This window comes from Symphalangus syndactylus, chromosome 13 (genome assembly GCF_028878055.3).
Source record: "Symphalangus syndactylus isolate Jambi chromosome 13, NHGRI_mSymSyn1-v2.1_pri, whole genome shotgun sequence".
Taxonomy (NCBI): Eukaryota; Metazoa; Chordata; class Mammalia; order Primates; family Hylobatidae; genus Symphalangus; species Symphalangus syndactylus.
In genome coordinates, this window is record NC_072435.2 from 90,402,846 (window position 1) to 90,427,871 (window position 25,026).

General features: G+C 39.5%; 1 protein-coding gene across 4 annotated transcripts in view; it reads right to left on the reverse strand.

Annotated features, from left to right (window-relative positions):
- Positions 1 to 25,026, reverse strand: part of NR2C1 (nuclear receptor subfamily 2 group C member 1) — a 51,653-nt gene that overhangs the window by 25,719 nt on the left and 908 nt on the right. For 3 of the 4 annotated variants that reach the window (XM_055238402.2, XM_063614272.1, XM_063614271.1), the window contains exons 2-9: positions 22,614 to 22,687; positions 17,747 to 17,977; positions 15,149 to 15,230; positions 13,545 to 13,724; positions 12,432 to 12,579; positions 12,254 to 12,344; positions 6,873 to 7,054; positions 4,207 to 4,372 (exon numbers count right to left, since the gene is read on the reverse strand). In XM_055238402.2, coding sequence (XP_055094377.1) covers positions 4,207 to 4,372; positions 6,873 to 7,054; positions 12,254 to 12,344; positions 12,432 to 12,579; positions 13,545 to 13,724; positions 15,149 to 15,230; positions 17,747 to 17,977; positions 22,614 to 22,667 — 1,134 coding nt within the window. In that variant the 5' untranslated portion in view covers positions 22,668 to 22,687. The remainder of the gene's footprint in view (positions 1 to 4,206; positions 4,373 to 6,872; positions 7,055 to 12,253; positions 12,345 to 12,431; positions 12,580 to 13,544; positions 13,725 to 15,148; positions 15,231 to 17,746; positions 17,978 to 22,613; positions 22,688 to 25,026) is intronic. The other variant, XM_063614273.1, reaches the window with a different exon arrangement.

Consider the following 25,026-nt stretch of genomic DNA (forward strand, 5'->3'; position numbering starts at 1 on the left):
AGTCTGGGAGGCAGAGGTTGCAGTGAGTCGAGATCATGCCACTGCACTCCAGCCTGGGCTATAGAGCCAGTCTGTCTCAAAAAAAAAAACAAAAAACAAAAACAAAATCCTTGGAGGCTGAGCACAAGCACAGTGGCTCAGGCCTATAATCTCAGCACTTTGGGAGGTCAAGGTGGGAAGATCATTGCTTGTGGCCAGGAGTTTGAGACCAGCCTGGGCAACATAGTGAAACCTCATCTCCACACAAATACAAAAAAATCATTTGAGTTAGGAGATCTGGATTCTGCTTCCAACTTTTTGTTAATCACTTCGCCTAATTACCAGTATGACCCTAGATTATATATTCATTCAGTAACTATTTACTTAGAGTTCACTGGGAACCAGTAAGTGCTACTGTCTCAGTGGAAGAATAAAATAAAAACTGAATGAGCTACAGAAAAGGGCTAAGAAAGCTAATGGCATGTGTGAGAAATGATGGGCAGCTGGGTCAGAATGTGGAGGGCCCTAAAAGGTCAAGTTATAGAGACCGGACTTAATTTCATAACATATGGGCAATGGGAAGCTACTGAAGGCTGGTAAGTAGCAGAGTGACATAATTTGATTTTTAACTAATATAACGCTGGTACCAGCACACACGACGAGATGGAAAAGAAAGACTGGAAGCGAAGATATTACGGTAACAAATCAAGAAAGGAATTTTAAAAGGCCTAAAATATGGTGAAGGAAATGAAGAGGAAAGGAGAAATTCAAGCAATGGAATGGTTAAAATTCAGTTACGGAATGAGAGGAGTGAGGCTTAGGGAGAATAACTGCCTCTAAAGTTGCAAACATGGGTGACCAGAAAGACTGATTCTAATATGAAGATAATAAAATTTTAGAAATAAGTATATGCAATTTCCAAAACCACCTCACTTCTGTTGCATGTATATAATTTCTAAAATGGGACTATGATCTACCATATTCTTAAAATCTTCTAAGGAGATTTTAAGAATCAAGTAAAATAAAGTACATGAAATCATACCAAAAATTATGAAGCTTAATAAAAATCTTTTTCTTTTTTTTAAGATGGAGTATCGCTCTATCACTTAGGCTGGAATGCAGCAATGCAATCCTGGCTCACGGCAACCTCCAACTCCCCGGGTTCAAGCAATTCTTCTGCCTCAGCCTCCTGAGTAGCTGGGGTTATGGGCATGCGCCACTACGCCTGGCTAATTTTTGTATTTTTAGTAAACACGGGATTTCATCATGTTGGCCAGGCTGGTCTCGAACTCCTGACCTTAGGTGATCTGCCCGCATAGGCCTCCCAAAGTGCTAGGATTACAGGCATGAGCCACCACACCCGGCCAATAAAAATCTTAAATATTACTACTGCCCTTGATTTTTCAAAATCAAACTTCAAGTTTCATTATTAGACTATTTCTCCTTACTACCAAGATTGCTTTGAACAAGACACTAAAAATCTCTACATCTCTTTCTTTATCCACCAAATGAAAATAAAAATTCTAACCCTGCCAGATATGGTGGGTCACGCTTGTCATCCCAGCACTTCAGGAGGCCAAGGTGAGAGGATCACTTGAGGCCTGGAGTATAAGATAAGCCCGGACAACAAAGTGAGATCCCATCTCTACAAAAAAATTTTTTAAATTAGCTGGGTGTGGTGGCGCATGCCTGTGATCTCAGCAACATGAAAGACTGAAGCAGGAGGATCCCTTGAGCCCAGGAGGTCGAGGCTGCAGTGAGCTGTGATTATGCCACTGCACTCCAGCCTGGGTGCAGTGCTGACTGTCAGGATACTTAGGAAGACAAAGATGGAATGACAAAAGCCAATCCTAGGAAGAAAAAAAAGTTGTAATTTGCAAAATTCTTCTGTCCAAAACATTTCAAGGAATCAAAAACTTTGAGGACCAACATCAACAATGAACAGGTAAACTACCCCTACTTTCTAAAGAGCACTCTGGTCCTTTTCCCTCACAATGGGTCCTGTTCCTACATCTGTCTCATTTCATCCTTCCTCCCATTTAAATCCAAAGCAGAACATAAACCTAAGAAAACAAAAGAGTATCTTTCATTTAGAATAAGAAAGAACAATGGGAAAAATCAAGTTTTGCCTTGCTCCACCCTTGTCCATAAATCTCACCATAATTTTTTAGAATGATATTGATTATTCCAATTACTTTTTCTTATAGCATTCATAAAAAATTTTCCTGTAGTGTAGAAAAAAAATTTCTAATTTTTTCCATGTAAATTATCTTTGGTAAAATTTTACATAAAAATTGGCTTCACTGAAATATTTTATTGACTACATCAAATTACACTATTTTAAGCCACTGAGTTTTTCTCTGTGGCTATTTCTACCAAGTCAAATTTTATAGATACAAATATTACTTTGCACTCATAATTTCTACTGATACACATATTTATTTGATAGCTATACATATTCTAAAAAATCCATGGAATTTTATAATCTATAGTAAAAGTATGAGCAGTCACCCTCAGGTATTCCAGGACTGCTATATATTGCTAAGTGAAATCTATATGCATTCAATCCCTTTGCATACATCTTGCTAAGAGTATCCACAGCTGAGTGGTTAAAATGGAGGAGTCAAAACAACAGGATCTTAATGTAGGGTCTCCAGTGAGCATGGCTATAACTCTGTCCAAGCATTATTTGAATGACAAATCAAATAGTAGAAAGTGATTTTCTAGTTTTCTACATGTATTATTTCTAGTGTTCTGCATGTATTGTTTCTGTCATAAATAAATTAGGTTGGTGAAAAAGTAATTGCAGCCTTAAAAATAATGGCAAGGCCGGGCGCGGTGGCTCAAGCTTGTAATCCCAGCACTTTGGGAGGCCGAGGCGGGCGAATCACGAGGTCAGGAGATCGAGACCACCGTGAAACCCCATCTCTACTAAAAATACAAAAAATTAGCCGGGCGTGGTGGCGGGTGCCTGTAGTCCCAGCTACTCAGAGAGGCTGAGGCAGGAGAATGGCGTGAACCCGGGAGGTGGAGCTTGCAGTGAGCCGAGATTGCGCCACTGCACTCCAGCCTGGGCGACAGAGCGAGACTCCGTCTCAAAAAAAAAAAAAGTAATGGCAAAACCCACAATTATTTATAGGAACAAAATAAATTATAAATGTACCTTCTCCAAAATGGCTAAAAAGTGTAAGTTAAAAACTAAAAGTTAAAATATATTAAATAATTTGTATCTTTTTAAATTTTATTATGTAATTTTAATTTATAATAGAGATGAGGTCTTGGCATGTTGCCCAGGCTGGTCTCCAACTCCTGGACTCATGCAATCCTCTGGCCTCAGCCTCCCAAAGTACTGGGATGACAGGTGGGAGAAGCTGCACCTGGCCAATTTGTATCTTATAATAATGCTGGAAGCCGGCTAATTAAGGTGATACATAACAAATGGAGTTCTTTGTAGTTACTATGGTAAGAGCAAACTATCTGGGTCTTATTGATTTATGATATAGTAGTAGCTAGGCATTGAACAAAAGCAGTCCATTCAACACATCATGAATGCCAATACTTAAAGTTTAACAAAATGTGCTGAAAAGTTATAAAAGCTTTTATAGATTTAAATGCAATAACTGCTATTATAACTGACTTAATAACAGGATGCTTTATTAAGCCATTATCTTATCTACATAAGGCTTTAGCCTCCTGCACAGATGCCCACTAACATGCCCAGCTTATTCACTATCTTGATAAACAAAAGAGAAAGGCCTAAAGATATTTTGTTTCTATATGTAGATAAGTTTTTTTTTTTTTTTTTTTTTTGAGACAGAGTTTTGCTCGTTGCCCATGCTGGAGTGCAATGGCATGATCTCGGTTCACCATAACCTCCTCCTCCCGGGTTCAACCGATTGTCCTGCCTCAGCCTCCCGAGTAGCTGGGATTACAGGCATGCGCCATCACGCCTGGCTAATTTTGTATTTTTAGTAGAGACGTGGTTTCTCCATGTTGGTCTCGAACTCCTGACCTCAGGTGATCTGCCCACCTCGGCCTCCCAAAATGCTAGGATTACAGGCATAAGCCACTGTGCCTGGCCCAGATGAGTATGTTTTAGCTGCTGTTTTGAAATTCTATCAGGGATATTTCTGACTTTAAAAGCACAACAAACATACTTTGATTTTTGAAAGGGAGATCAAAATCAAGCAACACAACATACAAGTTAAAAAAAACATATAGAAATACCCTGAAAGCTACATGTGAATCGCTGAGAAGTGGCCCCTCTTTTTCGGTGTAATTTATGCTTGAATCTCCAGTGATTAGGTGTACACTTCCTTCCATGCCCGCTACTGAGCTCTGGCATGCTGTGCTCTCTCCAGGATTCAATGCTTTTGCAAGAGTGTCAAATGCCCTGTATGAAGACATCAGAAGCTGTGAGCTTGACCAAACACTGCAATAAAATAACAATTCTACACAGGATTCTGGAATTAAGATTTAAGCCTAAAAAACTGGCCAGGCTGGTCTAGAACTCAAGTGATATGCCCGCCTCAGCCTTCCAAAGTGCTGGGATTACAAGCACGAGCCACATGCCTGGCCTAAAGTCTCTTTTTAAAATCTTGCATAATTAAGGGGGAGAAGCATCTTCATATTTTCATATAATAATATGTTTTTAAAAGTTATATATTTTATCGCTTGAGCCCAGGAGAGCAGGGCTGCAGTAAGCTATGATCACACCACTGTACTCCAGCCTGGGTGACACAGCAAGACCCTGTCTCAAACGAAATTCTTTTTAATGAATTATTTTTTAAAAACATTATATATATGATATATATATATGATACTACAAGACTATCAGCCTATTTATTTTGTATACAAAAGTTACTTAGGACAAGGGTAAGAACTTATGTTGACTTTATTATACACAGTACAACAGGTCTTAAATTTTATTTAAAAATTCAGAAAACATTTTACTCATGCTTATTTTTGAAACACATTCTCCGTCAGCAAGGCTGGAGTGCAGTGGCATGATCATGGCTCACTGTAATCCTGAACTGCTGGGTTCAAGCAAGCGATCCTCCCACCTCAACCTCCCGAGTAGCTGGGACTACATGTGCACACCACCATGCTCAGCTAATTTTTAAATTATCTGTAGAAACTGGGCCTCACTATGTTGCTAAGGCTGGTCTCCCAACTCCTGGACTCAAGCAATCCTGCCACCTTGGCCTCCCAAAGTGCTGAGATTACAGGCATGAGCTACTGCACCCGGGCAAAGAATATTTTAAAATGTGTGGTCACACAGCTAAATCTAAACTGTAACAATTTGATGTTAGAATAATAAACTAATGTTAGCAAATAATTACTCAAAATAGTTCCCCATATTTTTCAACAGGCCTCCTAGAGTTACTTAAAATCTCATGTTCAACAAAGTATTACTTATTGTGACTCTTAAATGTAGTTTATTCAGTACATATATTATATTTTGTTGTTGTTTGAGACAGACTCTTGTTCTGTCGCCCAGGCTAGAGTACAGTGGCGTGATCTCAACTCACCGCAACCTCCACCTCCAGGGTTCAAGCGATTCTCCTGCCTCAGCCTCCCAAGTAGCTGGGATTACAGGCATGCGCCACCACACTGAACTAATTTTTTCATTTTTAGTAGAGATGGGGTTTCACCATGTTGGCCAGGCTGGTCTCAAACTCCTGACCTCAGGTGACCCACCCCCCTCGGCCTCCTAAAGTGGTAGGATTACAGGCATGAGCCACCGCGCCCGGCCAATTCAACGTATTTTTATCATATCTTTTTTTTTTCCTTTAGAGATGGGGTCTAGTTGCCGGTTGACTCAAAATCCCAGGCTGAAGTCATCTTCCCGCCTCAGCCTCCTATACACTAATGTGTTCAGCTTATTCAATATTTTAAACGATAAACGCAGTGTAGGAAAAGCCTGAATAAATTGTTTCTATATCCTAGGCATTAATATTTACAGAATGAAAAACAATTCTGATACTACTTTCTTCAAGTGTAACTTAAAACTGTAGTTGATTAAACTAAATCTTTTACATTAATTTTCATCACTAGAAATTGAGGAGCAGGATCAATATGATTGCCTAGAAAGACAAATATTTGATTCTCCATACACATCTTCATTTTTAGAAGAAAAAATTTCCCAAGTTTTAAGGCTACATTTCTAATCTTCTAATATTCACTTACTGATTTTGTCATTTAGAATATAACTTTTCATAACGAATGCAGGTTTTCAGTTAAAACTTACTATGCCTTAAATTTTCTAAGTGAAAATAGAAATGTAGGTTAAGCATTCCCAATACTAAAATCCAAAATGCTCTAAAATCAGAAACTTTTTGAGCACCAACATGATGCCACAAGTGGAAATTTCACCCCTGACCTCTCATGATGGGTTGCAGTCAAAATGCAGGTGTTTAACAGTTTATTCAGTGTTTATTCCCTGTCCCCAAGGGAAAAAAGATCCTCCCAGCTGAGATAAATCTTTTCTGCAAACGCCCAGATTCCCCCAAGCAAGCACGCCCACTAAGGATGATAAAATGGCACATGTACAGGCCAGACATGCCAATGGCAGGTTCCCCCGATTCCCCATAAGGAGCCAAGACCTATGTGCATTACACTCACTGTGGATTTTTGCATATTCTCTTCTTTGTGGTGTAAAGATATTTTTGAAAAGGTCAGAAAGGCCTGCATGGTACCCAGAGTAATGCAAACATTCCAAGATCTGAAATCTGAAATGTTTCTGGTCTGAACAAAACATTTTGGGGATAAGGGATAATCAACCTATATTTGTTTTCTGAAACTTTTATAAATAGCATTTAACATAAAAATGTTTTAAGAGATACTGAAAGACATGTAAACAAAAGGACATTGATAAACAAAAGAGACCTTACCTTGAAACATCACCGTTGGTCTGCATTTCTTGAAATTCACACAAAGAGGTATCATCATTGCTTAAGCTTTCAATCATAGACATTTCATTACTATTTTGAGAAAGATCTTTAGTTTTTCCAAGATTCGCTAATGATGTAACCACACTGGCCAATGTACTTAAATCTCCCTGACATGATTCAGCCTTTAAAAAAAAGGGTATTAAAATTCTGTGAATTGGTATCACTATTTTTTTTCAATCTGAACTATCCAATTATAGATTATGATATGCCAACAAAAGAACAGTATGATAAATGAAACCTGGTAAGTTAAAGGGCTGAGCTTTCAGAAATTTCTTGATGAAAATACAAGTTTAAAAACATCAGGTATATTTCTTAAGAAATGTTTATATGTTACTTTTTTTTTTTTTTTTGGGACGGAGTCTCGCTCTGTCACCAGGCTAGAGTGCAGTGGCATGATCTCAGCTCACCGCAACCTCTGCCTGCTGGGTTCAAGCCATTCCCCTGCCTCAGTCTCCCAAGTATCTGGGATTACAGGCACATGCTACCATGCCCAGCCAATTTTTTGTATTTTAGCTGAGACAGGGTTTCACCATGTTGGCTAAGATGGTCTTGATCTCCTGACCTCGTGATCTGCCCGCCTCGGCCTCCCAAAGTGTTGGGATTACAGGCGTGAGCCATCGCGCCCGGCCGTATATGTTACTTTTTTTTTTAAGAGACAAGGTCTCCCTTTATCACCCAGACTGGAGTACAGTGGCATGACCACAGATCACTGCATCCTTAAATTTCTGGGCTCACGTGATCCTCCTACCTCAGCCTCCTGAGCAGCTGAGCCTGCAGGTGTGCACTGCTATGCCTGGGTCGTTTTTTCATTTTTAGAGATGGGGTCTTGCTGTGTTACCCAGGCTGGTCTTGAACTCCTGGTATCAAGTGATCCTCCCTGCCTCAGCCTCCTGAGTACAATTTCTAAAACTTACTATACAAACTATAAACTTGTATGGAACATAAAGAATACTAGTGAAGAGTGGGGGAAAAAAGGGCAAATGAATTGTTGAACAGACTTCCTAGGATGCCAACTTTTACCAGACACTGTGTTAATTAAATGTGTTAAAAGGCACTGTGTTAAACACAAACATTAAAAGAAATAGATCAGTTACCCATTATTATTCTCTTCACTTTTTTGTTACTGGAGTTGAAAACTCTCTTTATATAGGTAAGATACTGATCTTTCGATTTGTCTTTTTTTTTTTTGAGACAGAGTCTCACTCTGTCACCCAGGCTGGAGTACAGCTCACTACAACCTCCAACTCCTGGGTTCAAGTGATCCTCCCACCTCAGCCTCCTGACTACGGGTGCACACCACCATGTCCAGCTAATTTTTAAATTTTTTGTAGAGATGGGGTTTCATCACATTGCCCAGGCTGGTCTCAAACTCCTGGGCTCAAGTGATCTACCTGCCAGTCTCCCAAAGTGCTGGGATTACAGACATGAGCCACCATGCCTGGCTTGTCTTCATTTTTTAATGTTTGTTGAAAATGTGTATATTATTTGTGCATTAGCTACAATTCTTTTATAAAAAAGAATTTCCTCTCAACTCTTTGACAACTCAGAAATATAATTTGTACAGGAAAGGCAGGTAAGTACTTTATTTTTCTTTTACTTTGTTATCAATTTTCAGAGTAAGAAGTTGATATCCTAGCAATTTCTAATTGTGATAGATGAGTTTTTCTGAGTATAATTTTTAATTCATAGATTTTCAGATATTTGATGCTTTATATATTTAAATTTATTAAAATCTTTTGTAAATCCTTTCCCATCCTAACCTAATGAGAAGCCTTTTAAGTTGCCTTCTATGGCCTACTGGGCCAACCCCTTGATGGTATCTTTTTATTAATATTTTCTTCATGGTTTTTCTTTTTGGTGTTTTTGTTTTTTTTTTGAGACAGAGTCTCGCTCTGTTGCCAGGCTGGAGTGCAGTGGCGCGATCTCGGCTCACTGCAAGCTCCGCCTCCCGGGTTCACACCATTCTCCTGCTTCAGCCTCCTGAGTAGCTGGGACTACAGGCGTCCGCCATCATGCCCGGCTAATTTTTTGTATTTTTAGTAGAGACGGGGTTTCACTGTGTTAGCCAAGACGGTCTCCTAACCTCGTGATCTGCCTGCCTTCGCCTCCCAAAGTGCTGGGATTACAGGCGTGAGCCACCGCGCCTGGCCCTTTTTGGTGTTCTTAATACTAAAATAACACATATGTTCCCATGATGTTTCATTTATGATAACAGTCAGTTTCTGTGAGATTTATTTTGGTGAATCAGTAGAATAAAACAATTTTTGTGCCTTCTGCAAATTAATCAATGGTCCAAAAATCATTTACAGAAAACCCTACCAGTTATCATGTTCTTACATAATTAATACCTATATATGCATTTTATTTAACTCTCATAACAACTCTGTGAAATAGAAATCATCATTCCTCTATCACCAACCAGAAGAATGACCCAAATAGTAGAGGTGGGACTGGCTGACTGCCAAAGTCTATGCTTTTTTTTTTTTAAGAGACAGTGTTTTTTAGAGACACTCTATCACCTAGACTGGAGTGCAGTGCCAGGATCATAGCTCACTGCAGCCTTGAACTCCTAGGCTCAAGTAATCCTCTGCCTCAGCCTCCCAAAGCTGGGACTACAGGCATGTACCATCATGCCTGGGTAATTTTTTTATTTTTAGAGACAGGGTCTTGCTATGTTTCCCAGGTTGGTCTCAAATTCCTAGCCTCAAGGAACTCTTCAACTTCAGCCTCCCGAGTTGCTGGGATACAGGCTTGAGCCACTGTGCCCAGAAAAGCCAATAATGTTAAGCACTGCCCCAAGAAATTTTCTTATATTTGAATAAAAAGTACATTAAAATTTTAAATGCTTTAATATTCACCTAAAACTTAGAAGCTTATATATATATTTTCTTCTATCTAGCAACTAGATTCTTAAGTTTTTGCCCCTAAAGGCTCTTAGCCAACATAGAAAACTTTCATCTTGTGACTTCAGAGTTTTGGGGCGATTTGTCAGAGAAGCTTATCATACGGTTGTCATAACAATTTAATACAAAAGATATACAAGAGAGCACAGTGTCTGGGCAGAGTAGTTTGTCAAGGAAACCTAGTTCCCTTCCTTTCTTAAAGGAGTTAATATGTCAATAAAACCAATTATCATTCTAACCTTGAATCATGTAGACAGGGCTAAGTGAAGTTTTCCAAAATATATGGCAAGAGGCCACTGCCTCACCTAGCAATTACATGCTAAAGCCCAGTCTGTAAGATAGATACTTTTATTACTCTTATTTTACAGATGAGAAAGTGGGGCACTAAGAGGTCAAATAACTTGCCTAATGTTATATAGCTAGTAAGTGGTAGATGAAATTTGATCTCAGAGCCTAAGTATTTAGAGCGCCTTAAAGCATCAAGTGACAAATATATAACAAATCTTGCATAAACAGGACAAATAATCTATAGGTTATATAAAATCAGATCCCGGCCGGGTGCAGTGGCTCACGCCTGTAATCCCAGCACTCTGGGAGGCCAAGGTGGGCGGATCACGAGGTCAGGCGATCGAGACCATCCTGGCTAACACGGTGAAACCCTATCTCTATTAAAAATACAAAAAATTAGCCAGGCGCCTGTAGTCCCAGCTACTCGGGAGGCTGAGGCAGGAGAATGCATGAACCCAGGAGGCAGAGGTTGCAGTGAGCCGAGATCAGGCCACTGCACTCCAGCCTGGGTGACAGAGCAAGACTCTGTCTCAAAAAGAAAAAAAAAAAAATCAAATACCAGCTAGGCAGGGAGGCTCATGCACATAACCCCAGCAATCTGGAAGGCCGAGGCGGGAGGGTCACTTGAGCCCAGGAGTTTGAGACTAGCTGGGTAACACAATGAGACTTGGTCTCTACAAAATAGGAAAAATTAGCCAGGCACAGTGGCACGTGCCTGCAGCCTTAGCTTCTTGGGAGACTGAGGTGAGAGGATCACTGGAGCCTGAGAGGACGAGGCTGCAGCAAGCCATTACTGTCCCACCACCGTACCCCCAGCTTGGATCACAAAAGGGACCCTGTTTAAAAAACAAACATGGTTGAGAGAAACCCTGATCGTAGGCTTCCTAAAATCTGTTTTCAGATATGAGTTTTCAAGGAGAAATTTTTGCTTCTTGTTCTCCCAAAGGGCTTCTGACAAGTACAGAAACTCTTCATGTTCAATTTAAATAAACTGTTTTTCCTTTAGACCCTTGGTCTAACATAGAGCTGCTCCAATCTCTAAAAGAACTGGATGACTTGGATACATAATAGGAGAGCTCTTGCAGTCCTATTCCTACTTTTGACTCAAGTAAATATTTTGATGGAGGTGAGCTAAGAATTTCCTTTTACCTGAAATATTTTAAGTATTTTGGCACTAAAAAAGAAAAAAAAAGTATTTTGGCACTAACAAATCTGTAAGGGAACATAAAAGAAATATTAAGAATTTTACGGCCGGGTGTGCTGGCTCACGCCTGTAATCCCAGCACTTTGGGAGGCCAAAGTGGGCAGATCACAAGGTCAGGAGATCGAGACCATCCTGGCTAACAAGGTGAAACCCCGTCTCTACTAAAAATACAAAAAAATTAGCTGGGCGTGGTGGCAGGTGCTTGTAGTCCCAGCTACTCAGGAGGCTGAGGCAGGAGAATGGCGGGAACCCAGGAGGCGGAGCTTGCAGTGAGCCGAGACTGCGCCACTGCACTCTAGCCTGGGCAACAGAGTGAGACTCCATCTCAAAAAAAAAAAGAAAAAAGAATTTTACACCTATAAATGTCTTTTACTGAGGACTCATATTTCAAGATGAGGGAAGAGTATGTGTTTGTTGCTTTCATGTTGAAGGGATAATCATCCTAGTGAAATTATGAACATTTCTGATTTTTTTTTTTTTTTTTTTTTTGAGACAGAGTTTCGCTCTCGTTGCCCAGGCAGGAGTGCAATGGCGCTATCTCGGCTCACTGCAACCTCCACCTACTGGGTTCAAGCGATTCTCCTGCCTCAGTCTCCCGAGTAGCTGGGATTACAGGCATGCGCCACCACGCCCAGTTAATTTTTCCATTTTTACTGGAGACGGGGTTTCTCCATGTTGGTCAGGCTGGTCTTGAACTTCTGACCTCAAGCGATCCACGTGCCTCAGCCTCCCAAAGTGCTGGGATTACAGGTGTGAGCCACTGTGCCCAGCCGAACATTGCTAATTTATGTTAAAAAAAAAAAAAAAAGGCAACTTGTAATGTGGAATATTTAAGAACAAAGCAATTTACCAAAGCAAAGAAAGTGATTAGGAAAACATTTTAAAATGCTTAAAAATATCTAAGCTTTAAATTGTACTAAACACACCTTATCTGATGTCATCAGCACAGTTGACTCAGTTTTTACTCCAGATGGATGAATATTCACAAACATTCCTGAATCTAACAGTCCTGTTGACCTGTAACAAGTAAGCACAAATTTTGGCCTGAGTTTCACTGGGAAGAAAAACAAAATGACCAGCTACTCAGTGTCTGTTTTACTTTACCTTGTACTTTCACTATCTGTTACAAAAGTTGGAGTTGCAGTTAATGGGCTACGAAGGTCCTTTCGGATATAGATTTTTTCTGTTGAAGCGGCACAGTTGGAAGATTTTTCTCGTGATACTTCAATGGGTTTTCTTTCACATTGGACAGCTACAAAAATGTGTTAAACTATTATATCACAATATAGGATTTACAGACAATTATAAATGTAAGCTGTAGGTAGGCTTAATGCTGCTAATAGGAGACATGGCTACCATACTAAACTCCAAAGATAACCATCAATCTTTAGAAATTATGTGCAAGTTCAACAAAGTTGATTTAGGTTAGTAAAACCAGCCAATTTGCATCTCTCACTCTTTTTTCTCTCCCTGCTCCCCATTTCTGTGATAAAAATGAAAAGGAACTCTTTTTTAAAAGTGCACCATCAAGAAGAAAGAACTAAAGTTAGGAGTTACTTACCTATCTATATGAGAGCTTTAAAAAAAATGAAGTGAAATTTAATCCATTGAAAATAATACTGAAAGGAACAAAAAGGCCTAAGGTAGATCTTTTATTAACTAAGGGCAGGAGATTTTTGAAAGTAATTCAACTACTTCGTCTTCCTTCCTAAAATACAATACATAATCTTTGTAAGAATTGTATCTCATAACTTAGGAGATAGTACAGTAAGGTTGTTAAACTGCCAGGATTCAAAGCCAACTTATGCCACTTAAATGTAAAATGGGTAACCTAGTACCTACTGCAGAGAATTGCTGTGAGAGTAAGTTAATACATATGCTAAGCGCAGTGTCTAGCATAGTGCAAGCTCAATCAGTACTAGGTATTGTCATTATCTTACTAATCACCTTTTAGTAGTTTAATCAAAAAGCAAACTGATATCTTAAGCTAGTTAAGCTTTTTGGCAAACACAAACTACAAAGACATGCTTTTTACACAGGTATTAAATATTAGTTGAATAAATAAAAAATACATACGTATGTCTGTATTCTTATATTTTTAGTTGGAAAACTGTAAACTAAAAAGTATACATATTTGACATATTTTGTTAATTTCAATACTCTTGTAGTTTGCTGGAATCTTTAAAAAGTATTTTCTCCTTAAAAGCTAATACATACAGTCTTGCTTCATTCCAAACGCAATACATCTCTGTAACCTGCAGTATTGACAGCGGTTTCGGTGGTGCTTATTAATAATACAATCCTTTGATCCTCGACATGAATATACTAAATTTTTTCGGATGCTTCTTTTAAAAAATCCTTTGCAGCCTTCACAAGTTACTGCTCCATAATGACGTCCTAGAGAGAAAATGTTTAAGAAAATATAAAAGTCACATTATTTCAGAACAGAAATAAGCCAATTTCTTCTCTTTAAACATATAAGATGAAACTGATTTTTGAGCTTCTGACATGAAAAACATTTTTAGAAGTTATTTTTATTTATCATAATTTTTTTAGAGACGGGATCTCACTCTGTGGCCCAGGCTGAAGTGCAATGGTGTGATCACAGTCTATTGCAGTCTCGAACTACTGGACTCAAGGGATATCCCCAAGTAGCTGGGACTACAGGCTTGTGCCACCACACCCAACCAGTTCTGTTATTTTTTTTTTTGTAGAGACAGCCTTGCTATTTTGCCCAGGCTGGTCTTGAACTCCTGGCCTCAAGCGATCCTCCTGCCTCCACTCCGAAAGTGCTGGGATTACAGGCATGAGCCATCTCCCCTGGCCTAATGTAATACATTATTAAAGATCGGAAGTCATCATTTTTAAATGATCCTTTGCCAAAATTTCTAGTTTTCACATTAAAAAATGTTTCTACGGCTGGGCGTAGTAGCTCACGCCTGTAATCCTAGCGCTTTGGGAGGCCAAGGCAGGTGGATCACTTGAGGTCAGGAGTTCGAGACCAGCCTGGCCAACATGGCAAAAGCCCATCTCTACTAAAAATACAAAAATTAGCGGGGCATGGTGGCACGCGCCTGTAGTCCTAGCTACTCAGACGGCTGAGGCAGGAGAATTGCTTGAACCCAGGAGGCAGAGGTTGCAGTGAGCTGAGATTGCACCACTGCACTACAGTCGGGGTGACAGAGCAAGACTCCATCTCAAAAAAAAAAAAAAAAAAAAAAAAAAAAAAGAAAATTTTTTTTTTTACATGTTCACTTTCAAAAGTGAAATACGCATTTTATTTCATTACAAATCAAATTAAATTGCACTGAAGTAAAAAAATATAAGTGAATAAAGAACTTTGGGACCGGGCATGGGGGCTCACACCTGTTATCCCAGCACTTTGGGAGGCCAAGGAGGGGAGGGTGGATCACCTGAGGTCAGGAGTTTGAGACCAGCCTGGCCAACATGGTGAAACTCCATCTCTAATAAAAATACAAAAATTAGCCGTGTGTGCTGGCGTGCACCTGTAGCCCCAGCTCCTTGGGAGGCCGAGGCAGGAGAATTTCTTGAATCCAGGAGGCAGAGGCTGCAGTGAGCTGAGATCGCACCACTGCATTCCAGCCGGAGCAACAGTGAGACTCTGTATCACAAACAAAGAAGAGCTTTAGGAAAAAATTAGTTAAATGTTATAGGCTACAAATATGAACCATAAAAATGACACAGTCCTTTATTTTTCTTCTTATTTTTAGTAGAAGAAACATGGTAGTGTGGTAGTTATTTCAAAAACACGACATATATAGGAGGTTTTTTTTTTCTTTTTAGGTTATTCTTAATGTTACCTGATGCTTTGTCTCCACATACTACGCAAAGATCAAAAATCTTATTTAGTCCTTGGTCTGGAGAAGAATTATCTGTTAAGAGCTAAAAAAAAAAGAAAACAAAAACAAAAACCTGTTGTTACTCAGCAGCACTCATTCTATTAAAAAAATTAAAGAACATTCAGTTGGTCTTGCTTTGTTGCTTTCTTTTTCACAAGTTAGTTTTAAACTTCGTACTCTGTGAGGAGCTCAGAACCTTTCCACATGTAATGACATGACAAAAATAAGCTTATAATGGCATAAAGAGATAACTGTAAACCTTTTAAATAGAAAAGGAGCTATAAATAAATTTCCTTGAGGTAATTATAATCATGCAGATGTGCTTGCTATACGAAGGTATGGACTTAAAAAGCTCATCACTAGGCACAGCTAGTAAGATACTGGCAAAGGAAACTAGTTTCTTCTTTAAAAAACAAAAAAAGGCCAGGTGCGGTGGCTCACGCCTGTAATCCCAACACTTTGGGAGGCTGAGGCGGGCGGATCACCTGAGGTCAGAAGTTCAAGACCAGCCTGGCCTACGTGGTGAAACCCTGTCTCTACTAAAAATACAAAAAATTAGCCGGGTGTGGTAGAGGGTGCCTGTAATCCCAGCTACTTGGGAGGCTGAGGCAGGAGAATTGCTTGAACCCAGGAGGCAGAGGTTGCAGTGAGCCGAGACTGCACCACTGCACTTTGGCCTGGGAGACAGAGTGAGACTCCGTCTCAAAAAACAAAAAACACACAAAAAACAGCAAACTAGTTTCTTCCTTTAGGTTTATCTTTCAACCTTTTCATCATTTTCTTTCAATCTCGAAATGTGAACAAACAAATTCAATTAAAGAAAATGGTATGGCATTTGAATTCCTCCAGGAATACTTCTGATTTTATGAACTTTAAATGGTTCTTAAAATGACTGCCCCTTACTATGTAATATATAGCATCATTTCTTCTTATATCACCACAAAAATCAGTCTTCAATAAGTACTTAAACTTCTGGTACTAGATGTTGTATGAAAGCATCCATGGCAAGTATTACTCTTTTCTTTAATAGCCTACCTGTTGCAAATAGTGCTAATCTTTTATCTATTATTTCTAAGTCTGGAAGGAGATACTGAGAAATTAAGGGATTTAGCCACATTCATGAGAAAAACATCAGACCAAGTCCAATAGTGGGGCATCCTACAATATACCTGGCCAGTACTCCTCACACAATTGTCAAGGTCATCAAAAACAAGGAAAGTCTGAGAAACTGTCCTAGCCAAGAGAAGCCTAAGGAGACATGTCAACTCAATGCAATAACATATCCTGGATGGGATCCTGGGACAAAAAAAGCCATTAGGCAAAAACTAACGAAAGTCTAAACACCTATAAACTTCAGTTAACAATGTATCAGTATTGCTCATTAATTATAATATATCGTGAATGTAAAATGTTAATAATAGGGGAAACCGTGTGTATTTACAGGGGAGTAATATGGGAACTCTGTTCTATATGCTCAGTTTTTCTGCAAATCTAAAACTATTCTAAATCAAGTCTACTACTTCAAGAAAAATTAAGGTACATATAATGTTATACTTTTTTTGTGACTTTTGTCTTGTTGATAAAACAACTTCTTATAAATCTGTGACTGTATCCACTTTCTACCTTTATTTCCAAAACTAATATAAATATCATTGGATGAATAGATGATATCAGGATATATAGGCAAAATTTCATGTTTTATGAATTCAGTTTTTCAATCCAAAGAGGAATTTTCTTTCGTGAGTTTTTCATCATAAAAGATGGAACCCAATTTTAAGCAGACCCCCTTCAAAAAGTTTCTGAAGGCAAACTTCAGAGTACATTATATTTGTATTCGATCATAGCAACCAGCAGTGAAAATATCGACATAACCACAGGCATGTGGGGTATAAAAGTTTTTGAGTCTTTGAAGAATAATGTGTAATTTTCTATTCTAGTGAAAACTAAAATGATGTAATGTTAACATATACTACTTCATTCCAGAGTAAAGCAGGAGACCATGACTACACTGCTTGCTGTTTCATGAAGATGTGCATGACAACGAAGGAGGCACAACGCTGAAGCCAGCAGCTATAGTCCAAACTTCTTGATTTGGCAGTTTCCCGTTTGTAGCACAGGCAGCTTGGTTCTGGAAAATACAGCTACAAAAGCTGCTCCTGATTTGACAATTTCCTAATTATGAAGTAGGAGGTCTCTTAGAAGCCAGTTTTGCAGCATGCTCCAATAGTCATTCTTGAAAACTTGGCCTAGAACTGTTTCTTCAACCTTCCTAACAATCCTGCAAGCTCTCTATATCCTTTATTAAAGGCTGTCATCCTGGCTACAATAGCCAGAATGGATCTTACTGTATGCAACAAAGAATCCCCCAAAATATATGAGTGTGAGGAAAGTACAGTGGCCCAAAGGAGAGGGCTGTCACTGTAGATACTGTGTTGCACATAATTTTATGCATTTTTTTCCTACTGAATATACACAGATCTAAAGTCTTTATGGCAGGGCTTATGACTAAAAATTTTTTTTTTATATGTAAGAGGAAAAGACACTTCTATAGTTATTTACCTGCAGGTGTTGTGCAGACAGATCAGGAGTGGTAAAAAATAACTGGTTGACACCTGCTGCATCTGGAGTTGTAAGGAAAACTTTTCCTGGAGTGGAATCTTGCCTGGCCAGAATGACTTTGCTTGGAGTAGAGCCGTCGTGATTTGTCAGAATGAACTGTTTGCCTTGAGTATTATGATCAAGTGCTGTCACAATCTGGATTTTCTGCCCAGTTTGCTGCTCTGTAACAATCTAACAAAATCATGAAAAATAATCAATGAAACTCAATCATTTGTTTTTCTTTAATGACACAATTATGTTCTTAGAAAAGCACATCATTACATATATATTCAATATAACACACACGTACCTTTTAAACTACCAATTCTATTGCCACAAAATTCTATCCTACAGAAATAAACAAGTGTGCAAACAAAGGTACAATAGTAAGAACATTTTGACCTCACTATTTTGATTCCTGCCTTCCCCTTCCCTCCCATGTTCCATTTAGACAAACATATATTGGGTGATTTATATTAGCTGTTCTGCATACTGGGATGTAGCAGTGAATAAAACAAAACTTTTGCCTTCATGAAGCTTTTATTTTAGTGGGGAAAGACAGATAATAAATAAGCAAATAATAATATCGTCATGCGGTACTAAATGCTACGAAGAAAAACAAGGAAAGGTGAGACAGTAACAGAATGAGGGCAATGAGGGAAGCTCACTCTAAGGAGGTGTCATTTTTGCAAAGGCCTGAGTGAAGAAACAGACCAAGGCTTAGGACTACCTAGGGGAAGAACATTCCAGGTAGAGGAAACAGAGCATATAAGGAGGCCCCAGGGCAGGAGGGAGGGTGTTTGACACATGTGAGGCACAAGGCACAGCAATAGAGATATATGATGAGTAAGGCAGAAGAGAAGACAGGGATTACAGTAGAATATGGGATCTGAGTGACAGCTGGGACTTAGAGGGCTTTGTAGGCCAAACAAAAGTCTGGATTTCCTACTGTGTGAAATGGAGAGCCACCAAAGGGTTTGGAGCAGAGGAGTGACAGGATTTTACTTTTTAAAAAGGAATCAGACAGGCACAGTGACATTATCTATAATCCCAGCTACTTGGGAGGCTGAGGCAGGAGGATCACTTGAGGCCAGGAGTTCGAGACCAGACTGGGCAACACAGTGAGACCCTATCTCAAAAAAAAAATAGCATAAAAAAAGCATTCTAAATTTAGTGTGAAGAACAGACTGCAAATGTTCAAGAGTAGGCCGGGTGCAGTGGCTCACGCCCATAATCCCAGCACTTTGGGAGGCTGAGGCAGGTGGATCCCTTGAGGTCAGGCATTCAAGCCCAGCCTGGCCAACATGACGAAACCCTGTCTCTACTAAAATATAAAAATTAGCTGGGCATGGTGGCGGGTGCCTGTAATCCCAGCAACTGGGGAGGCTGTGACAGGAGAATCGCTTGAACCCTGGAGGCGGAGGTTGCAGTGAGCTCGGATTATACCACTACGCTCCAGCCTGGGCGACAGAGCAGGACTCTGCCTCCAAAAAAAAAAAAAAAGGGTGGCGGGGGGGGCGGGCTGGACATAGTGGCTCATGCCTATAACCCCAGCACTTTGGGAGGCCAAGGCGGGCAGCTCATGGGGTCAGGAGATTGAGACCATCCTAGCTAACAGAGGGAAAACCCGTCTCTACTAAAAATACAAAAAATTAGCTAGGCATGGTGGCATGTGCCTGTAATCTGAGCTATTTGGGAGGCTGAGGCAGGAGAATCACTTGAACTGGGGAGGTGGGGGTTGCAGTGAGCCGAGATCGCGCCACTGCACTCCAGCCTGGGTGATAGAGCAAGAGTCTGTCTCAAAAAAAAAAAAAAATATATATATATACATATATTCAGAAGTAAAATTAAGGGAGATCAGAAAGGACACTACTGCAGATACCATCAATATCTGGTTATGACATACGGGCGGAAATACTGACCAGGAACAGGGTAGGAGCCATGCTGGGGGTGAAAAACAATTAAATTGGGATTTATTTACTTATTTTTTATTTTAAGAAGAGAGAAGTAACAAAATATGCTGATGGACTGAAGGGGAATGTGAAGAAAGAGTCAAGGATGACTGTAAAATTTTGGCTTGAGCAATTGTGAGGACAGAACTGCCATCTGCCATCTGGGGGGAGGAACAAGTTCATGAATACACAGAACTATTTCAGCATTGAGAGTTTCTGTTATTCAGCAAATATATTCCAGATTAAACATCATTAAGCCAATTAAATTCCTTGATTTAATTTTAAAATGGCAAAGTTGGTTTGTTTCTAATTTTCCAAAATTCCAATCCTGTTCCTTCTGTACCATCCAATCCTGTTCCTTCTGTACCAAACTTTTTTCTATTTTTATTTTCCTGAAATTATTTCAAGATTCTTTTCTATGCAAAATTTAAAAAAAAGTTCTGATTCACTAATCAGTTTCTGTCTAAAGGAAATTGTTTGGATAAAAGACTAATAGTTCATACTGACTTCTTAGAGAAGAGCATTTGGCGCATTCATGGTCCAACTGCTCCTGGGTTGAAACATTCTGCTTAAATGAGTAAAAGGACATTGCTGCAGCATAATAATTGTAATAATTGAATATTTAGGCAATCTAAAGAGCCTTCAATAGAGAAGAGTAGTAAATTATGGAAACAGTTCTTAGCTTTCAGGACTCTTTATATTTTAAAATATTACTGAGGGTTCCAAAGAGCTTTTTTTTTGAGACGGAGTTTCACTCTTGTCGCCCAGGCTGGAGTGCAGTGATGTGATCTCGGCTCGCTGCAACCTCTGCCTCCCGGGTTCAAGCGATTCTCCTGCCTCAGCCTCCCGAGTAGCTGGGATTACAGGCGCCCGCCACCCCACCTGGCTAATTTTTTGTATTTTAGTAGAGATGGGGTTTTCTGCATGTGAGTTAGAAATTTAAAGGGAAATTTTACAAATAGTTGATTCATTTAAAAATTAACAACCCATTAAATGTTAACATAATTTTTTAAAATTTATTTTTAATTTTTTTGGGTACATAGGTGTATATTATCTTTGGGGTACGTGAGATGTTTTGATACAGGCAGGCAATACATAATAATCGCATGGAAAATAGGGCATCCACCCCCTCAAGCATTTATCCTGTATGTTACAAACAATCCAATTATATTCTTTTGGTTATTTTAAAATATATAATTAAATTATTATTGACTGGGCGCAGGGGCTCATGCCTGTAATCCCAGCACTTTGGGAGGCTGAGGTGGGCGGATCACGAGGTCAGGAGTTTGAGACCAGCCTGACCAACATGCTGAAACCCCATCTCTACTAAAAATACAAAATTTAGCTGGGCGTGGTGGCAGGCGCCTGTAATCCCAGCTACTCAGGAGGCTGAGGCAGGAGAATCGATTGAACCAGGGAGGCGGAGATTGCAGTGAGCCAAGACAGTGCCACTGCACTCCAGCCTGGACAACAGAGCGAGACTCCGTCTCAAAAAATAAAAATAAAAAAAAATTATTGACTATAGTCCCTCTGTTGTGCTATCAAATACTAGGTCTAATTCATTCATCCTATTTTTTTGTACCCATTATAACCTATTTCTTAATGACTAAAAAGTTTATTTTCCAAACAAACAAAAATGTAGTGGAGAGAGTGGCTTTGTTTTACATTTCTACAAATTGCTTTAATATCTGGTTTAACAGAAGTTGGAATCTCACATCTGTTTCTTCATTTAATCTGTTGGACTATGTTGTTTTGGTTATAACAAGGCTGGGCACAGCACCTCACGCCTGTAATCCCAGCACTTTGGAAGGCCAAGGCCAGTGGACTGCTTGAGCCCAGGAGCTCCAAACCAGCCTGGGCAACATGGCAAAACCCTGTTGCTACAAAATATATAAAACATCAGCCAGGCACGTGAGTACAAAAAATGGCCACAAAAAATCAGCCGGAAACATATTTCTTCACCATATATATATACATATACATACATATATGTATACATGTTAAAGAAAATTCAGCTTCATATTTATTGGTTGAAAAGGGGAAGGATATTTTAATACCCTTTTCGAACTGTGAAAGTTGTTCAATATTACATCAACTCAACAAGTGGCAGCTTTTCAAAGGTTAGCTGCAAGGTAGAGTCATAAACTATATTAAAATCTGTTGGTCTATCCTGCAATTTAAATGGATCCTTCACTCATGCATCATTTTGTAACATTATACACTGGTCATCCGGAAAGCAATGATTCATTGAGTTATGTACACCTTATAAATGCTGACACATTTCATCGTATAGTATCATCACATGTCACACAGTCTATAGAAAATTCCACTGTATACCTGGGACAGAACAATACTGAAAAGGCAAATAACATTTCAGTATTATTATAAAAATGGTCTTCACCTGGTTGATTCTCTGAAGTGTCCACAGACAATACTTTGAGAACTTCCAAATTATGTGATATCTCTTACTAAGTAATAGGACATAACCATTTAAAAAAATGAAGATCAGTATTGACACTGAATTCCTCCCACTGATCCCACCAAAACTGGCCTCAGATTGCACCCTCTAAAAAGCATTCCCTCTAAAAGCATTCCTACTCACTCTACAGCTCTTTAATTTCTTTCCTTCCTTCCTTCCCTTCATTCCTTTCAATTTTCTTCTGTGCTCCCATTGCACCTGATACAATGACCTGTCACAGAACTTACCACATTCTACTATGAACTGTCTGATTATTTAACTATCTCTCAGTAGCTTGAAAAGCTATCTTAAGTTAGGGAATATCTTTTATTTCTGGAACTCCAGAACCTGGTATATGCATTTAGTAGGAATTAGAAAAGTTTGGTGGGTCAGTGCATCAACCGTAAACTAGACATACCTCTCCCATCTGTTGTTCAATAATTTGATGTGCAATTTCTTCTATGGTTGCCATGATCTAACTGCCAAAATGTCCTGCCAAAAATAAAAAGATGCTTTATAATTAAACTCACAAAAACACTTTTATTAAATAATTTACAAATAAAACTATATGATATTTAAGATTTGCTTCAAAATAATCTAGTTAAGGTGGGAGGGTTGGCTTTTCCTGCAGTCTCCTTTTTCCATTCATGGTTGCTTTTTCCATCTGTCTTTTTTTTTTTTTTTTAAACAAGGCCTCACTCTATCACTCAGGCTGGAGTGTACGGGGGAACCATCATGGGTCACTGCAATCTCAACCTCCTGGGCTCAAGTGATCCTCCTGAGTAGCTGGAACTACAGGTATACACCACCACACCCAGCTAATTTTTTATTTTTTGTACAGATGGGGTCTCACTGTGTTGCCCAGGCTGGCCTCAAACTCCTGGGCTCAAGCAATCTTCCTGTCTCGGCCTCCCAAGTATTAGAATTGGAATTATCAGCATGAGCCACCACGCCCATCCCTCCATGTATCTTTTTTTTTTTTTTGAGATGGAGTCTTGCTCTGTCACCCAGGTTGGAGTGCAGTGGCATGATCTTGGCTCACTGCAAGCTCCACTTCCTGGGTTCATGCCATTCTCCTGCCTCAGCCTCCCAAGTAGCTGGGACTAGGCACCTGCTACCACGCCGGCTAATTTTTTTGTATTTTTAGTAGAGGCAGGGTTTCACTGTGTTAGCCAGGATGGTCTTGATCTCCTGACCTCGTGATCTGCCTGCCTCGGCCTCCCAAAGTGCTGGGATTACAGGCATGAGCCACTGCACCCGGCCCCAGCCCTCCATGTATCTTTATATGTTTATACAGTCTTCCCTCTGAGTGTCTGTGTCCTCTTCATAGAAGGACATCGGTTATTTTTGATTATGGTACACTCTAATGAACTAATTTTAACTCAATTATCTCTTTTAAGGCCTTATCTCCAATATACTCAATTCTGAGGTACTGGTGGTTAGGACATCAACATAGGAATTTGGGATTCATATGATTTTGCGGGAGAACCGAATTCAGCCCATAACACTCAGGCATAAACTTAATAAGAAACACGCAAGATTTAGGTAGGCAAATAAAACTTTAAAATGCTGCCTAAAGACAAGAAAATCTACACTTGGGCTGGCCCCAGTGGCTCACATCTGTATTCCTAGCACTATGGGAGGCCAAGGTGGGCTGATTACTGGAGATCAGGAGTTTGGGACCAGCCTGGCCAACATGGTGAAATGCCATCTCTACTGAAAATACAAAATTAGCCAGGTGTGGTGGTACATGCCTGTAATCCCAGCTACTCGGGAGGCTGAGGCAGTAGAATTACTTGAACCTGGGAGGCTGAGGTTGTGGTGAGCCGAGATTGCACCATTGCACTCCAGCCTGGGCCATGAGTGAAATTCCGTCTCATAAAAAAAAAAAAAAATTAGCCAGGCATGGTGGTGGGTGCCCATAATCCCAGCTACTCAGGAGGCTGAGGCAGAAGAATCCCTTGAACTTGGAAGGCAGAGGCTGCAGTGAGCCAAGATCGTGCCACTGCACTCCAGCCTGGGTGACAGAGAGAGACTTTGTGTCAAAAGAAAAAAAAAAAGAAAAAGAAAAACTTCACCTTAAAGGACACATAAGAAAGAAAATGGTTCCAATAACTACCTCCAAGGAAAGAAACTGCAAGTTTGGGAACAGGAATGGGAGGGAGACTTATTTTTCATTGAGTAAGTGTTTGGTGCTTTTAAATTTTGCTTAAATACAAGAATTGCCACAAAAATTAAAGTAATAAAAAAATAAGAAATCTCTTCCAGAAATCCTAAAATCAACACCAGTGTATTGGTGCATTAGACTCAAAGAAGTCACCTCATAATGAAAACTTAGGTAGATAAACTATTTGTTTATCTGAATGAATTCCAGGGACTCATTAGATCAATATATAGTCATGTACTGCACAATGTTTTAGTCAATGAATGAAACTGCATATACAATAGCGGTACCACAAGATTACACCCATAACACTGTATTTTTACTACATCTCTTCTATGTTTAGATTTTTTACTTACACAAATACTACTGTGTTAAAACTGCCTACAGTATTCACTAAAGTAACATGCTGTGTGGGTTTGTGAAGAGCAACAGGCTATGCTGTATAGCCTAGGTGTATGGTAAGTTATACCATTTAGTTTTGTGTAAGTATGCTCTATGATGTTCATTTGTGATAAAATCACTTAGGGATGCATTTCTCAGAACACATCCCCATAACATATGACTATATATTTTCCAAGACTAAATTTAACTCCGAAGATAAGGCAACACACACATTCCTTTTTTTCCCCCATAATTTTGTGCCTGGATGACTGAAAGAATGCTTTTA